At 32.5% G+C, this 14,245-nt stretch overlaps 1 protein-coding gene across 3 annotated transcripts in view; it reads right to left on the bottom strand.

The window, feature by feature from the left end:
- Nucleotides 1–1,932: 1,932 nt before the first annotated feature.
- LOC111046684 (protein Star) overlaps nt 1,933–14,245 on the bottom strand; it is a 38,829-nt gene continuing 26,516 nt past the window's right edge. For all 3 annotated transcript variants that reach the window (XM_039430384.1, XM_022332292.2, XM_022332290.2), the window contains exons 3-5: nt 12,343–12,537; nt 11,052–11,261; nt 1,933–7,736 (exon numbers count right to left, since the gene is read on the bottom strand). In XM_039430384.1, the coding sequence (XP_039286318.1) occupies nt 7,596–7,736; nt 11,052–11,261; nt 12,343–12,537 (546 nt within the window). In that variant the 3' untranslated portion in view covers nt 1,933–7,595. The remainder of the gene's footprint in view (nt 7,737–11,051; nt 11,262–12,342; nt 12,538–14,245) is intronic.

Genomic DNA, 14,245 nt, shown 5'->3' with positions numbered 1-14,245 from the left:
TGGGTTTCGTCTTTATCAAGAAAACGGTTACAATCTTACATATACTATTTCCTTACAAAATTTCCTACATGTTCAATCTAACAAATATTTTTATATCTTTCATCTCAAACATTTTCCTCTATATTCTTTATAGCATTCATTGCCTGGACTACTCTAGTTCTTTTGTAAACAAAAACTTAAAGGGCCGGTTTCCGAGCTCGGGATCTAGCAAAGTTCTAGACTTAAACAGCTGCAGACAGAAAATTGACTTTCCGAAACGGGGCGTAGTCGTAGTCCACGTTTAAATTAAATTTCTTAAAACTAGAAAATTGAACAAAAAATGAAATTAAGAGAAAATAGTGTAAAGTTTCAAATATTTTCAATTATTTCTAGGAATGCTACATTTTGCCAAGGAAAAACGTTTCCATTGTTATAAAAAAGAGAAAATAAAGATTACCATAAAAACTACGACTACGCCCCGTATCGGAAAGCCAATTTTCTGACTCCAGCTGTCTAGAACTTAGCTAAATCCCGAGCTCGGAAACCGGCCCTAAGCACTACCTCCGTAAACAAATTGTATATTAAACTGTACATAAACTGTTTCAGGAGACGAATTAAAAAATTTCTGTCCTCGTCTTACAGTAGGCAGTTGCCAATACTCTATATTATTTGAAATGGCGCTTATTCATTCATAATCAACAGAACTAAAATTCTACTTGACCAAATACGTTCAAATTCGGCAGGTTTTTTCAGTTGGCCATCTGGAGGCGCACTAGAAACAGATTTGAAAAAAATGTCAAAGATACGCTCAAAAATCTCAATTTTTCCAGCGTTTTCAAGAACCAATTGGCAAAAAATGTTCAAACTTGGTACACAGATTCAGCTAAGGTGTAAAAATGTTGTATTAGAAGTTGAATTCCGCCCAAGTTCCGTCCAATATCTGCGGGTTTTGAGCGTTTTTAAGCCTTCTCAAGGACTAACTGACAGATCATGTTCAAATTTCGTAAAGAAGTTTAGAAAGAGTCTAGATATTTATTCTCAAGAGGACTCAGAATACGCCCAAAATAAGCGGTTTTACTGAGTTTTCCCAATGTTCCCTAGCTTATTTTTGTGAGTTTTCTCACATTTTGCAAGAACTAATTCAGAGAAAATGTTCAAATTTGGTACACAGGCTCAACTGAGGTACAAAAATATTGTACTGGAACAGTCTTCGAATAATGCCCAAGTTGCGCGGTTTTTGATCGTTTTCCTGCGTTTCCTACGCCTCCTCAAGAACTAATTGACAGATCATGTTCAGATTTGGTACAGAAGTTAAGCAAGGCTCTGGAAACTTTGCCTTGAGAGGACTTCAGAATTACTTCAAAGATACGTTCAAGATGGATGGATGATTTACTGCGTTTTCCTTGTGTTTCCTAGCGTATCTAATTGAGAAATAAATCAATTTTTATTAATTCTGATAAAAATAAATGCACTTTTTGCAACCCTGCACTAAATAATTCAAAGAAACTTGGTGATTGAATCGAGCCTGAAAGTCTCTTTTGACTTTTTGACGAAAGGAACACTCAAATGAAATGATGATCCTATTTCTGGATAGAAAATTTTAAAAATATGCCGGCTTAACGGATAAGGCGAGCGAAGCGAGCCTACCGGCTAGTACTTGAAGGCTATCAATCATAGGTTTTCCATTTCATCCAGAGCTTAAATTACGCAAAATAAAAATGAAAATAATGCTGAATGAGACTAGTGTTAACCTAAAGGTGCGTACAGATATACGCGCCGCGAACATGAGCAATTCACTTTTAATCAGCTGACTATATCTGTATTTTTACAGAAACGGTAAGATACAGATATAAAAAGCTTGGCATCAGCTGATTAAAAGTGAATTGCTCATGTTCGCGGAGCGTATATCTGTATATCTGTACGCACCATTATAGGTTAGATAAAAAATCCAAATGACGATTGTAGTCTTTCTTTATTTGACATTGGCATACATTTATTTACAAAAAATAAACTCCATTACTGTATACAAACAGAACAAAAATTTTCAAAATAGTTTTGAAACATTACAATTGACTCACACATTCACATACATTATAACTAGACAGTATCACTCTATTGTAAAAACTATTGCAATTACAATCTCACCTCTATCCTCAAACATTATTCGGCATAATACAAGTGAAACCTTAAAATTTAATTGGATCATTATAACTGTGCACTTCTATCATGAATATTATTTTATAATTATGTAGCTAATTTGATCGATATTGCAGATATTATTTCTAGAATATAAACAGGAATATTAAAGCTTATCATTTGTGTTGATCCAACTTGCATGATTTGCATAGTTTAATCTTTTGAAGAAGTATATCTTCAGGAATAATGAATGATAAATTAAAAGTAGCCTACTTGAAAAATGCAGCACCATCCTCGAGTCAAACAGTAAAACTGAGAAAATTCATTTTATTAATGCAAAACAAAATCGAAATTAAATTCTAAGTTACGGTAGGCAGCAAATTTAATATATTTTAATCAAAAAATATTAATAAGATATTTTTTAGTGATCTTACTAAGCCTTGAAATATGGTACAATATCAAATATAATTGAAAATACTGGAAACAATATATCTTATTTTATAACGATAGATAACAATAGAAAATATTTAAAAAACAGTGGTATAAATCAATCACAGCAAAAGAGAATTTGAAATACGGTATTTCCACGACTTGAAAATTTTAATAAAAGCCTTCGGGTGCTTATTGAAATATATCCAAAAAGTATATTATCATTATTTTGAAGAATGTGTTAAAGCAGAGGAAATTCTTGACTAAGTTGTGAGTTGGAAATTCAAAATAAGAATATGATGATTCTTGAAAAATTGAAAAGAGCATGAATAGAATTATCACAACAATAAATAATATTGGTTAACTGAAAATTGAACCGAGTAAACCACTACCTCCGTAAACAAAACCATAGTGCATTCTGGTGACGTCACCACAGGTAGGGGTCCTACACCAATAAAAATTTGTTTATTTCAGCTGATCTATATCAGCTAGTGTTTTTATTACTTTCCTTGCTCTATAAGGAAAGTATTGCTCTCCGAAAAAAATAAGGTACGGTACCCCAATTTCTAAATTTCTATACGTTTCAAGGTCCCCTGAGTCCAAAAAGTAGTTTTTGGGTATTGGTCTGTATGTGTGTGTGTGTGTGTGTGTGTGTGTATGAGTGTATGTGTGTTTGTGTACACGATATCTCATCTCCCAAAATTAACGGAATGACTTGGAATTTGGAACTTAAAGTTACATTATAAGGATCCGACACGAGCAATTTCGGTCAAATACAATTCAAGATGGTGGCTGAAATGGCGAAAATGTTGTCAAAAACAGGTTTTTTTTGCAATTTTCTCGAAAACGGCTCCAAAGATTTTGATCAAATTTATACCTAAAACAGTCATTGATAAGCTCTATCATCTGTCACAAGTCCCATATCTGTAAAAATTTTAGGAGCTCCGCCTCATCTATGCAAAGTTTGATTTTAGATTCCCAATTATCAGGCTTCAGATACAATTTAAACAAAAATTTCAAGTGTAAAAGATTGAGCATGAAAATCTTATTTATTCAATTAATGAAATCAGATTTTAATATGAATAACTTATATATTTTTTACAAATCAACATTCTTTATCTTGCATGTGCTTAATGAGATCAATGATTCTACAAGAATAACCATACTCATTATCATACCAAGTTATCAGCTTGAAAAATTTAGGATTTGGGGACATACTGGCTTTAGCGTCAAATAATGTTCAGTAACATTTTCACCTAAAATTTAAAATAAGCTCGAAATTTGAGAAAGTGTGATTATTCAATTGCAAACTGTTGATTCTATTAAATCTTTCACTATGAAGAGCTAGCAGACATCATGTGTCTCCAGCGTTATTGTCCTGAGTGCGCACACCAGATTTTTGGTGTAGGAGCCCTACCTGTGCTGACGTTACCATCAACCACCTGTCATGCACTATGGCTTTGTTTTCGGAGATTGTGAGTCAACTGAACTGAACTCTTCACAATGTAAGGTAACAACATTATTTTTCTAAATAATTCGAATAACTGATAAGATCACAGAGAATCAAAATACATAATCTCATAGTACTAAAATTGCAGAGTTTTTCTTATAATAATATTATGCTTTACTAATACGATTTAATAATACATTGAACTTGAACAATTCAACACAGTAACTAATACATTTTGCAAGCTGCCGGAATTTGTTCGAAAAATCAATATATTGCAAAGAGCTACCAATTTCTTTTAGATTTGAAATGAATATATTGCACCCAATTTACGGAATAAATAGAACGAAATGTATAGACTAGGAACACAGGAAACTTGTTTCGCCATCTCGTAGCATAGTCTACTCACAAACATAGGCATATGTGGGCATCATCATAAAAAAAACATCATCTTGAAAACTAAATACAGCTAATATATTTGTATTGTTCATAGCGTTGTTCTCAGTCATGTTGTAGACATGTTTCCGTTGGTCCCGACTGCCTAAAATGCAGTCGTTAGGTCATGTCAGAGTCCTGACAATGATCAGTTGCGACCTGAAAACTCTGACACCAGACCTGAGTCCAGCCAGGTCACTGGATATTATTATTATGAGAATTCAGGATATTCTTTAAATAAGAAGTTTTAAAAAAATTAAGATTACAAGTTTAATTCGCTTTGCCCTTGAGAATCAAAAATAAATGTTTTTAATAATTCATACTAAGCTGTCTTAGTAGGTGATGGTGGTACCCAAACAATTTTGCGTTAAATAATTAATTTGTGAATTAGATAATATTCCTAGTAAAAAATTGAGATTAATTCAACGAAGATTAAATCATAATTAAAATGGGTTTCATTCAATTTCCAATACAAGAATTTCAAATATCGATATAACAGTACCTTATCACCTACCTACATGGCACAAATATCAAATACAAACCTTGACAATTTGTTATTCTAGAACAAAACTAAATGGTAATTAGAATTAATTTATGTCATCTTATACTTATTCGTGTCTTCGTTTCCATCATTACTAATCAAGTCTTTCTTCTCAAGTTATGTGGTATTGAATTTTGATTATACGTTACCAGTAATTAAGGTAATGAATTCATTCTTGCAATGGGCGATAAATTTTATAAAGTTAATTATCAACGCAACTTGTAGAATAATTACAAATTGCAATCAACTCCCATGTCGAGAAGATAAACTTCTTGCTTCATTTCAACCGGATTCACAAGAGAGTTGGAAAAGTAATCTATAGTTTCAATAATAAAATTTATAGCAGAGCGTATAACTTTTGGCACGGAAAGTTTGGCTACATACTTACAGCAAGATCAACTAGTTTGAGCGATTTTCTTCTCTTTATCTCAGATCTTCAAAGAAAATACTGTGCATTTATTAAATTTTGAACGAATTACAATTTTATTGATCGGTAAAATATAATTTGTAGTCAAGTTGATCAATAAATATCTTTATCAAGGAGTCAATAAATATCTTTATCAACTTATACTAAGTATACGTTAAGTTAAGATAAAGTCTTTATCTATGAAGCACCTACAAACATTCACTTAATAGATATTTCTAATTAATTAAATTAAAAAAAGAGAGTTTTGAATATTTTCAGGATTTGATGAGACTATATTTTAATTTATTAATTACTACTAAGAATTTTTGGTGTTTTACCTTTTCAATACTTTGCTTTCTTTACAATAATGATAATTTATAATAAAATACGATAATTTTCAAAACATGAGAATATATGGATAGGAATTTACTTCAGGAAAAGCATAAACAATTAAGTTGAATACAGATATGGAACTTAGTTCATCACAAGCTATTCGATTGCAATAATTTACAGCAAGTCAAATCCATGAAATTTTATGTCATACTTTTTTACAGATCCTAATGTCATGAACTTCAAATTAAAATCCTAAACAAAAATTATCTGACAAGAAACTCTTCTAAACGTTATCCAAAAATACTAAAAAAATATCAAGTGAGTGTAGTGTGACCAAGATCTTCCACATACATAACCATTTTCAAACCAGTCGTTGCCTTCTTCCGTTAAATGTATCATGAATAAATAAGAAGTAGCGTTACAATCGACCAACCATAGGGACGGCTAGAGCCGCGTTGTTAGAGCGACTTGAGAACATATCCTATAAATTCCTTAGATTTGTTGATTCATTAGATATGAATGGTAAAAGCAATATAGTAGCCAACACTTCCAACACTTTTCATACAACATGAAAATCCAATGAATCACCGAATCTAATGAATTTATAGGTTTATTCTCTAAAAGCAGTGGCTCTAGCCGCGCGGCTTGAGTCGTCGCCAAGTAATTTCACCTATTCCATTTTCGTCTTAGCGGGCTGGATTTCAAAAACTATTTGTGTTTTCAAACAATAAATATTGACAATATTTTCATTGCACTGAAGATACAACATAATAATTGACAACAAATTACAGTAAATCTAGATATTTAGTAATACTTTAGCAATCTAATTAGACTAGAAACAGCCAACAAATATAAATCAATCAGTACTAGGTACTTCAAACTTAAATAAAATTATTTCGATGTTTTATAACTAAAACCAGTTAACAAAATATAATAGTTTAGTTTGGAACTAGAAAAAAATTGTTTAGAACTTAACAATTATAACTCGTTTCTGTGAAAATTAATCAAGATTCGTGAAATTTTATGCAACAAATATTCTACAATATTATTATAAAATAGTAGATTATTATAATATGATTAAAGTCAGATTGCTATAAATCATGTTTCTATGATTTGCAATACATGTTTTTAATTTTGTTTCCGTGGATTTGGTATGATATCAGATAAGGTCAGTTTATATAAACGTTGCATTTTAGTATCTCTGCATTTAAGCCATTTAAACGCTTCTGGCTGAGTAGCCTAATTAAGTCTTTATTATTTGTTCGATACATCTCAAGTTTTCAGATTATTAAAGCTTACTTTATAAGGGATTTTTCGTAAGTTGCTTACTCACGAAGAAGGGTCAAGATGGCACATGCATTTATTCCTCAAAAAACAATGGACTTCAAAATACTTGGCCCAATTTCAACAATCTGTAGAAACTTGTAATTATGCATGGAATATACAGGAGAAGAAGTTCTAATAAATAAGATTGTTCATTGTTCTACGCTCTTTGTAAGAATGTACATTGACAAGAGTATTGCATTACAAGTGTAATTTTTATACTTAGTTAACAGCCTAAATCAGCCTAAACGATTATTATACAACTATAAACTTGAAAACTGAATTTCAGCGGTTTAAGACTTACGGATTTAGTAGAGGACTAATAATCATTAAAAACTTTTGAGTATTCATGATGTTTGTCAAAATGCATTAATCTAGATGCTCACTGTAATCAATTCACCTCAACTGCAAAAGAGTACAGTAAATCGATTGATGAATTCTTTTTGTCGATTGGAGATTGCAATTCACTGTCAGAGTCTTTAATGTTGCGTGAATCATGAAGATTGTGAATCACTTGGGAACGGCCGTTAAAATGATGTTGCATTTGGCATTTGTTGCATTTCACATCAGACTTTAGTGAAAATGAAATCGTTAGCTAGCCAATCAGGATGAGTGACGTTGCTGTGGTATCGGTAGTTTTTAGATGCCATAAAGTCTAGTATTGACTGTTTTCCTTTGTCAACATGAACAAATTCAACTGACAGAGTCTGAAAAAGCAACATCACTTGTAGATGAATTTTGGAGTTACTACTGCAAACTAATGATATTATTTTAAAGAAAATAAGAGAATATTATTTTTTTGTGTGATTGTGTAATGCAAATTTTTCACGTGACAAGCATTTATAAAATTACTGAATTTATGTATTAAATTGATTCCACTTGACATACATACAATAGGTCTTTAGAAATTGAAAAAAAAACCCTGAAAAGGTTTTCATTGAAAAATATTTATTTGTATATCTATATTAAAAAGTGCTGTATTTTCTCCCTGAGGGAAAAGTTTAAAGCCAGAGGCGAAGCCGAGGGCAACAATTTTCCTGAGGGAGAAAAAACATTTTTCACTCGTGATATACACAACATTTTTCCTCCACCTACATTTTTATAAAAACTGCAAATAAAATAATTTTTCGCCACACTTGGATGTAATGAGCTGGTTTACGTGCGTCATATGGAGGCCGAAAGTGATTCTTTTCCGACCAGGCCGGTAAAACTTTACGGCCCTAGGGCTATAAAATGACCTTGAATAACAGCTGATCGTGTCCGATCTCACAAAAATCATAGAGAGAGATAATCTCATAACGACTGTAATAATCTATATAATTATGTATCGTGAATCGCGGTATTATGTCTATAATATATTTTATAAAATTACTGTTTAATAATTTAATATTTATTATTGTGTTTTTGATATCAAACAATGAATACAATGGCTGCATTGTCCATTGTCAGAAAGGTACGTATCGCAAGTATTTAAAAGTGAAGAATCGAATTTGAAATCAAAGTACAATAATTGTATCAATATTTAAAAGTGAGGTAGAGTAATAATTGTTTCTTTTTTATTATCGAATTCCACTTCTTAATGCAATACAATCAACTATAATAACAAGAAAATACAGCAAAGATCTGAAGTTTAAGGTAAGCCTACTGGTGAAACTCAGCCTTGACTAAAAAATTCCTAGTAATTTTTCCGTAATTCATTATTAAAACTTTTAGATAATTTTTCTTTAATATTGAACCATATAGAGAAAACATTAGGCCCACTCAAGATTGAATCTTCGAATGTTTTCTCTATGATTTCAGAGCAATATTTTGTTGTGAAAATGCCGGCAAACCGGCTTCAAATTAATATGCCGCTATACACTATATTATAGTAGCCTACATACGTTACCTGACTTAATTCAGAGTGAAAATTTTATTGTGAAACAGATAATAATATTAATTTTAATAATATAAGTCATGAGCCAAAGTCTGTTGTACCTTTGACTATAGAAAGAACCTTCTTCTATAGAAAGAACAACCTTCTTTCTATAGTCAAAGGTTGTACGCTTTTTAGGAGTGAAGTAAACTTTTTTAGAAGTCTAGTTTACAGAATTACGTGTATGCTAAGAGTTATCAGTCAGGCCTCTACGTTCAACAATACGCAATAGCCGAGAGCGTAAAGGCGTAATAACAAACACGATCTAGGTTCGAATCTCGGTCAATGACATTTTTTTTGTCGATGAATTTCGACTTTTATTAGCTATTTTTTATATTAGTTACCATAATTTAAATTTCAATCAATTTTTTTTAGATATATTTTGAGACAAAACTGTGAAATGCGCAATTATATTAATTTTTTCATCACATTATTTCAAAATAGTAATGAAAATTCTATTCATCCATCTATCCATGAAATATTGCACCGGGTGCAAAGCGCGAGCTATAAAAATTCAAACAATTATTCGAAATATTGAAATTAATTGATAGTAAAAGTTGTCATAACCAAGATTCAAACTATCAAAATAGGCTGTTTGAATTTTATTAATTTTTCAATTTCTTATAAATATTGGGAAGTTGTTTTTTTGGTGTGGCGAAAAATAGCGTTCGCAACACGGGCAAAAATGTTTTTCCGGCTCTCGAACGCTTCAAGTTCTCGACTTTGTCTCGAACTTGAAAACCGCGATCTCGAGCTGGAAAACGTACATTTTCGACCCTAGGTGCGAAATATACTATTTAAAAACGTACGTGACCAATGTGTTGTTACAACATAATCAAAAAGTAAACAGAAACAGCTGGCTTGTAATCACAGTTCTCCGCCGACAGCGCTATCTGTCGGCAAAAGTTGTAACAACAATGGCCGCCACAACTACAGCTATGATGAAGTTCCCGTTTCAAATTTGATTAGTTAATAAGGAATATTCGTTGGCTGGTATTTTGAATAGCATGAAATATAAAAAAATATTTATACATTTTTTTAGTATAGTGATATGAAGTTTGTAATAATTTTAGCATACAAACATATATTTCATATGTTGATCAAATCTGGTTGAGGTATTGAATTTAGTTGGCTCAATGACTGATCACTCTATATGCTTCCTCATCTGAGCTTAGACCTTCTTACCTATTACAATGTAAGTTTTTAAAATAGAGATGCTTCCCATGTTATTTAAATAGAGTCACTTTTCCTCCCTAGGGAGTTTTTCTGTTTTTTACTACCGAGAGCGAAAAAGTGACACTTCAGTATTATGTTTCAGGGAGTAAAGTAAGTACTTTAGACAGTAGGTGGAGGAAAATATTATTAAGTGATACCATAGAGAAAAGATCGCATAAGAAGATATCCAATGATATAGGTCGTCGTTTTTGTTCCACATTTGAAGCCGATTTATTGTTGTTGTAGGCAACTGAAGCCTATTACTGTCGACTACTCTCTATTATTACTGTTTTGGCTGCGTTAGAGTGTAAAAACGGCACAGTATTAGATTAGATTTCTTTATTTATGTATGTTACAATATTATGAGATAGTATGAAAGACTACCAGCGTCACATATCATCTCGGAAAGTAACTACGAGGATTAGCGGCTTGAGGTAACATTGAAATTTGGAAAATGAACGCCCTATACAATGAGATATCTTCTTATGCTATCTTTTCTCCATGGTGATACTAATACTAATCAGTGAAACGTAAGTAAAAGAATCAAAAGTTGTCACACATCACACTTTACATCAATACATCGAGGGCCGTATTCATAACCGATTCTTGAGTACTTTCTTATCTGAGAACTCTTTGATTGCCGAGAGATTCATATTGTTGTTTGAGAAAAATACCTATTAGTTTTTCAACTAATTCAACTAGTTGAAAATTTTTCAACATGTTACTGTCTCAGTTGTGGCATTTTCTTTTAAAACAACCAACTATGAGGCTGTCTTACTTATTGAGTTCCAATTCTAATATCCATCAACGATTGACGAAATGCAAAGAAGGAAAACAAAAATAAATTAATTTACCTGTTGAATTCAATGATGTTTTAGTAATGATTGCCTACCTTGATATCAACTTTATCAAATGGTATTGTTCTTAGAACATCCAATTCGGATCCTTCCACATCCAAACTGAAGTAGTCGACCTGTTTGATATTCAGGGCAAGCAGGAAAGTATAGAACGGGAAGCACTGGACGTCAGTGTGACCCTTATGTACGCTACCAGGTCTCAACGATGAGATTTTCCCAATGTTATAGTTCTGCTCGAAAGATACCTGTTAAGAAAAATGTGAATCTCCTTAGTATTTGTTAAGCAATTGTTGATCTTGAGCAATAATAATTAAAGGGGTTAAATCTTCAATTTTGCACATGAATATTAAGACTGATCACAACCTATGTGAAGCTATTATAAAAGAAAATATAGACATAATTTTTACTGGTGTAATGCCAATAATCTAGCTCTTAATTTTTTCATCACTAGTTCAAAAGGTTTCAGGCCAAAAAGAGCAAAAAATTAAAGACAAACGTGTTTTTTCAAAAATGTCACAACTTGCGGCCCGGATATCTCAAAAACTAAAAGAGATATGGAAAAGTTGTGAAATGGATGTTGTGAGAAATTTCATTAACTTTTATTTTGTGCTGAATATGTCCGTGAGAACCAATTCACACTGAAGTGACGCGGCGATGGCGTGACACTGACTTTTTGCCACTTCCCTATAAACAGAGGGCCTCGCTTTGTCAGGCCACTTCTGTTTGAATTGAACCATATGTTTATATGGAAGTTGAAAAGGTTCATACTCGCTTATCGCTTGGTAGGGCTGAGCGGAATAGTGTCATTAAAACTCACAGGAAGAATATTTCCATTGAACCGGCACAGAATCTGATACTGATATGTGGGAATCATACACCCTTCATTCTACTAGCACTGCCTGGTCTGCCGGTTTGTGAGTTCGAATCACGTCGGTAAGCATGGACGTTTGATCATCTCATCAATCACCTACTCACTCATTCCATTACAACGCACTAGTGAAAAGCTTGAGTGGTAATAATCTAGAAATATTATTATCGAATAATAAAATAAAAAACAATTTTGCTGTAATCTAGAATCTAGAATCAATCTGAAGATGATGTGATAAAACAGAGTTGGAATAAGAAGTGAGACGGTAAATAAATAACTGTTGGAGAACTAGAAAAAAAATGGAAAAGTGATAGAAGGAGAGTCCCAGTAGCACCTCATTCGCATTATTTTGTGAAACATAAAATCACACATTTTATGAATAAGAAATTCTATACTATTCAGTCAAACTAGGTAAGATACCATATATTTAAAAAAATGAGTTGAAAATTAGCACTCACAATTTCAGGATAAGGATGAATACTGAGACATGTTTGAGACAGCCAAGCTTTCCTATTTTTCTTTACCATATTGGCGTAATTGAGAGGATCGGCTTCTATAAGTAGACCAGTCCAGTTGTGGAATCGCTCGAAGTTGAGTGTATTCGAACGGACTTCACCATCTAGAGCTCCACACTCAATGAAAAAGCCGTTTTTCTGAAAAATTAAAAATTATAAGATTTTTTTTATTTATAACTGAATCAATATTAGCCTATTCTATTTTATAAAAGGAAGTCAATACAACAGATCTGATAATGAAATTACATTAATTATAATTAAGTAATAATCAATCCTATTTAATATAATTTAATTGATTATTTACACTTAATTTGTAATTAAGTTAATTGTGATTATGCAGATTCATAGAATGAATTTTCACACTTAATATCTACATTAGAAAACTCCCGAGGAGTAAATGATGGCGGGAATCATAATCGACATTCTCACAAGAGTTTCCATAGTCGAATAATAAATATATTCTTTATTGGTTCCCAACACAATACTGTAAGAGAACAAAAAAAAAAAATGAAAATTAAACATCTCTGCTAAGATAATAATGAATGACATTACTAAATTCAACTGTCCATTTTTTCTTAGTATTATTTCAAGTCCAAAATTGAATTTTCAAATGTAAAAAAGTTAAAATGGTAACCAGGTTCTTCATTGACATAGGCCTCTCCCAGGTTCCTCCACCTATATCCATCTTTTGCGTACACTGCTGCCCACCTACCCCAAGTCACTCTTACAATGGCATCTTCCCCTCTGAATCGTTGCCGTCCAATTTTCCTTTTTTACCAGTTGGGCTTCACAAAGTGAGTCTTCATCCATCTGCCATCCTCCAATCTGAAGCGTCATGACCTGCCCGCTTCCACTTCTCAGTCTTAATTGTATTCAGTACATCGTCCGATTTTATTATTGCCTTGATGGATGTATTTCCAACTCTATCCAGCGATTTTATGTAGTAGCCTACTGTTTTCTCCAACGCCCAGGTTTTGGGAGCCGTAAATAAGCGCGGGGAAAACACAGTTCCTCAATATTTGTTTGTATTTTCTTTTCAGTAGGCTACTAATCTCTTTATTCTTGAGAATACTTTTCAATGACAGATACTTTCTCCATGCAATTACACATCTACGTTTCACTTATTTATCGGTTCTGTCTGAGAAAGCAATCAGTTGACCAAGACGAATCCAATTTACAGTCATCGAGTGTTATATCTACTGTTTCCCTATTAGTCATAAGATTGGTTTTCCCCGCTTTATCACTTTCAGCAGCTAGACTGGTTATCATCATAGTTAATTCTGATGGAGATTCGGCAATGAGCACAATATCATCCGCAAAACGTGAGTGATTCAGATAATTTCCGTGGATACGTAAACCATATCTATCTCACTTGAGATAAAAAAAAAATGTAGAGCGGCATTGAAGAGAGACGGCGAGAAAGGGTCACTCTTTTTTACACCTTACTGCATGTTGAAAATCTCCTGGTGAATTTGATACTACTCGTGCTGTAATATTTCCGATGAATTCTTCGCATTTTCCATTAGTTGACTGACTGCTTGAAAATGGTTTATTGCCCATAGAATGAATCCATTTCAAAAACACGCCTGTTTAACCTGTTGGCACTTATCTATGATTGGTAGCAGGCGATATTGTAGAATTTTTATATATTTTCCGACACAAGATGAAATCTTAATTGGTCGATAATTGTTGGTGCATTGATCTCCTTTCTTGTACATTTCAGACTTCTTGTAATCTCAAACCGTTTTACAATTCTTTTGTGACCAATCAGAACATAATCCATTCCATTTTTAAATAATTGTTTGGTGAAATCAAAGTCAAGTTTTTGTGAAGAATATGCTACTTG

The sequence above is a fragment of the Nilaparvata lugens genome, chromosome 6 (assembly GCF_014356525.2).
Source record: "Nilaparvata lugens isolate BPH chromosome 6, ASM1435652v1, whole genome shotgun sequence".
NCBI classification, from domain to species: domain Eukaryota; kingdom Metazoa; phylum Arthropoda; class Insecta; order Hemiptera; family Delphacidae; genus Nilaparvata; species Nilaparvata lugens.
Note: the sequence above shows the minus strand (reverse complement) of the source record. Positions and strands in the feature narration are given on the sequence as shown.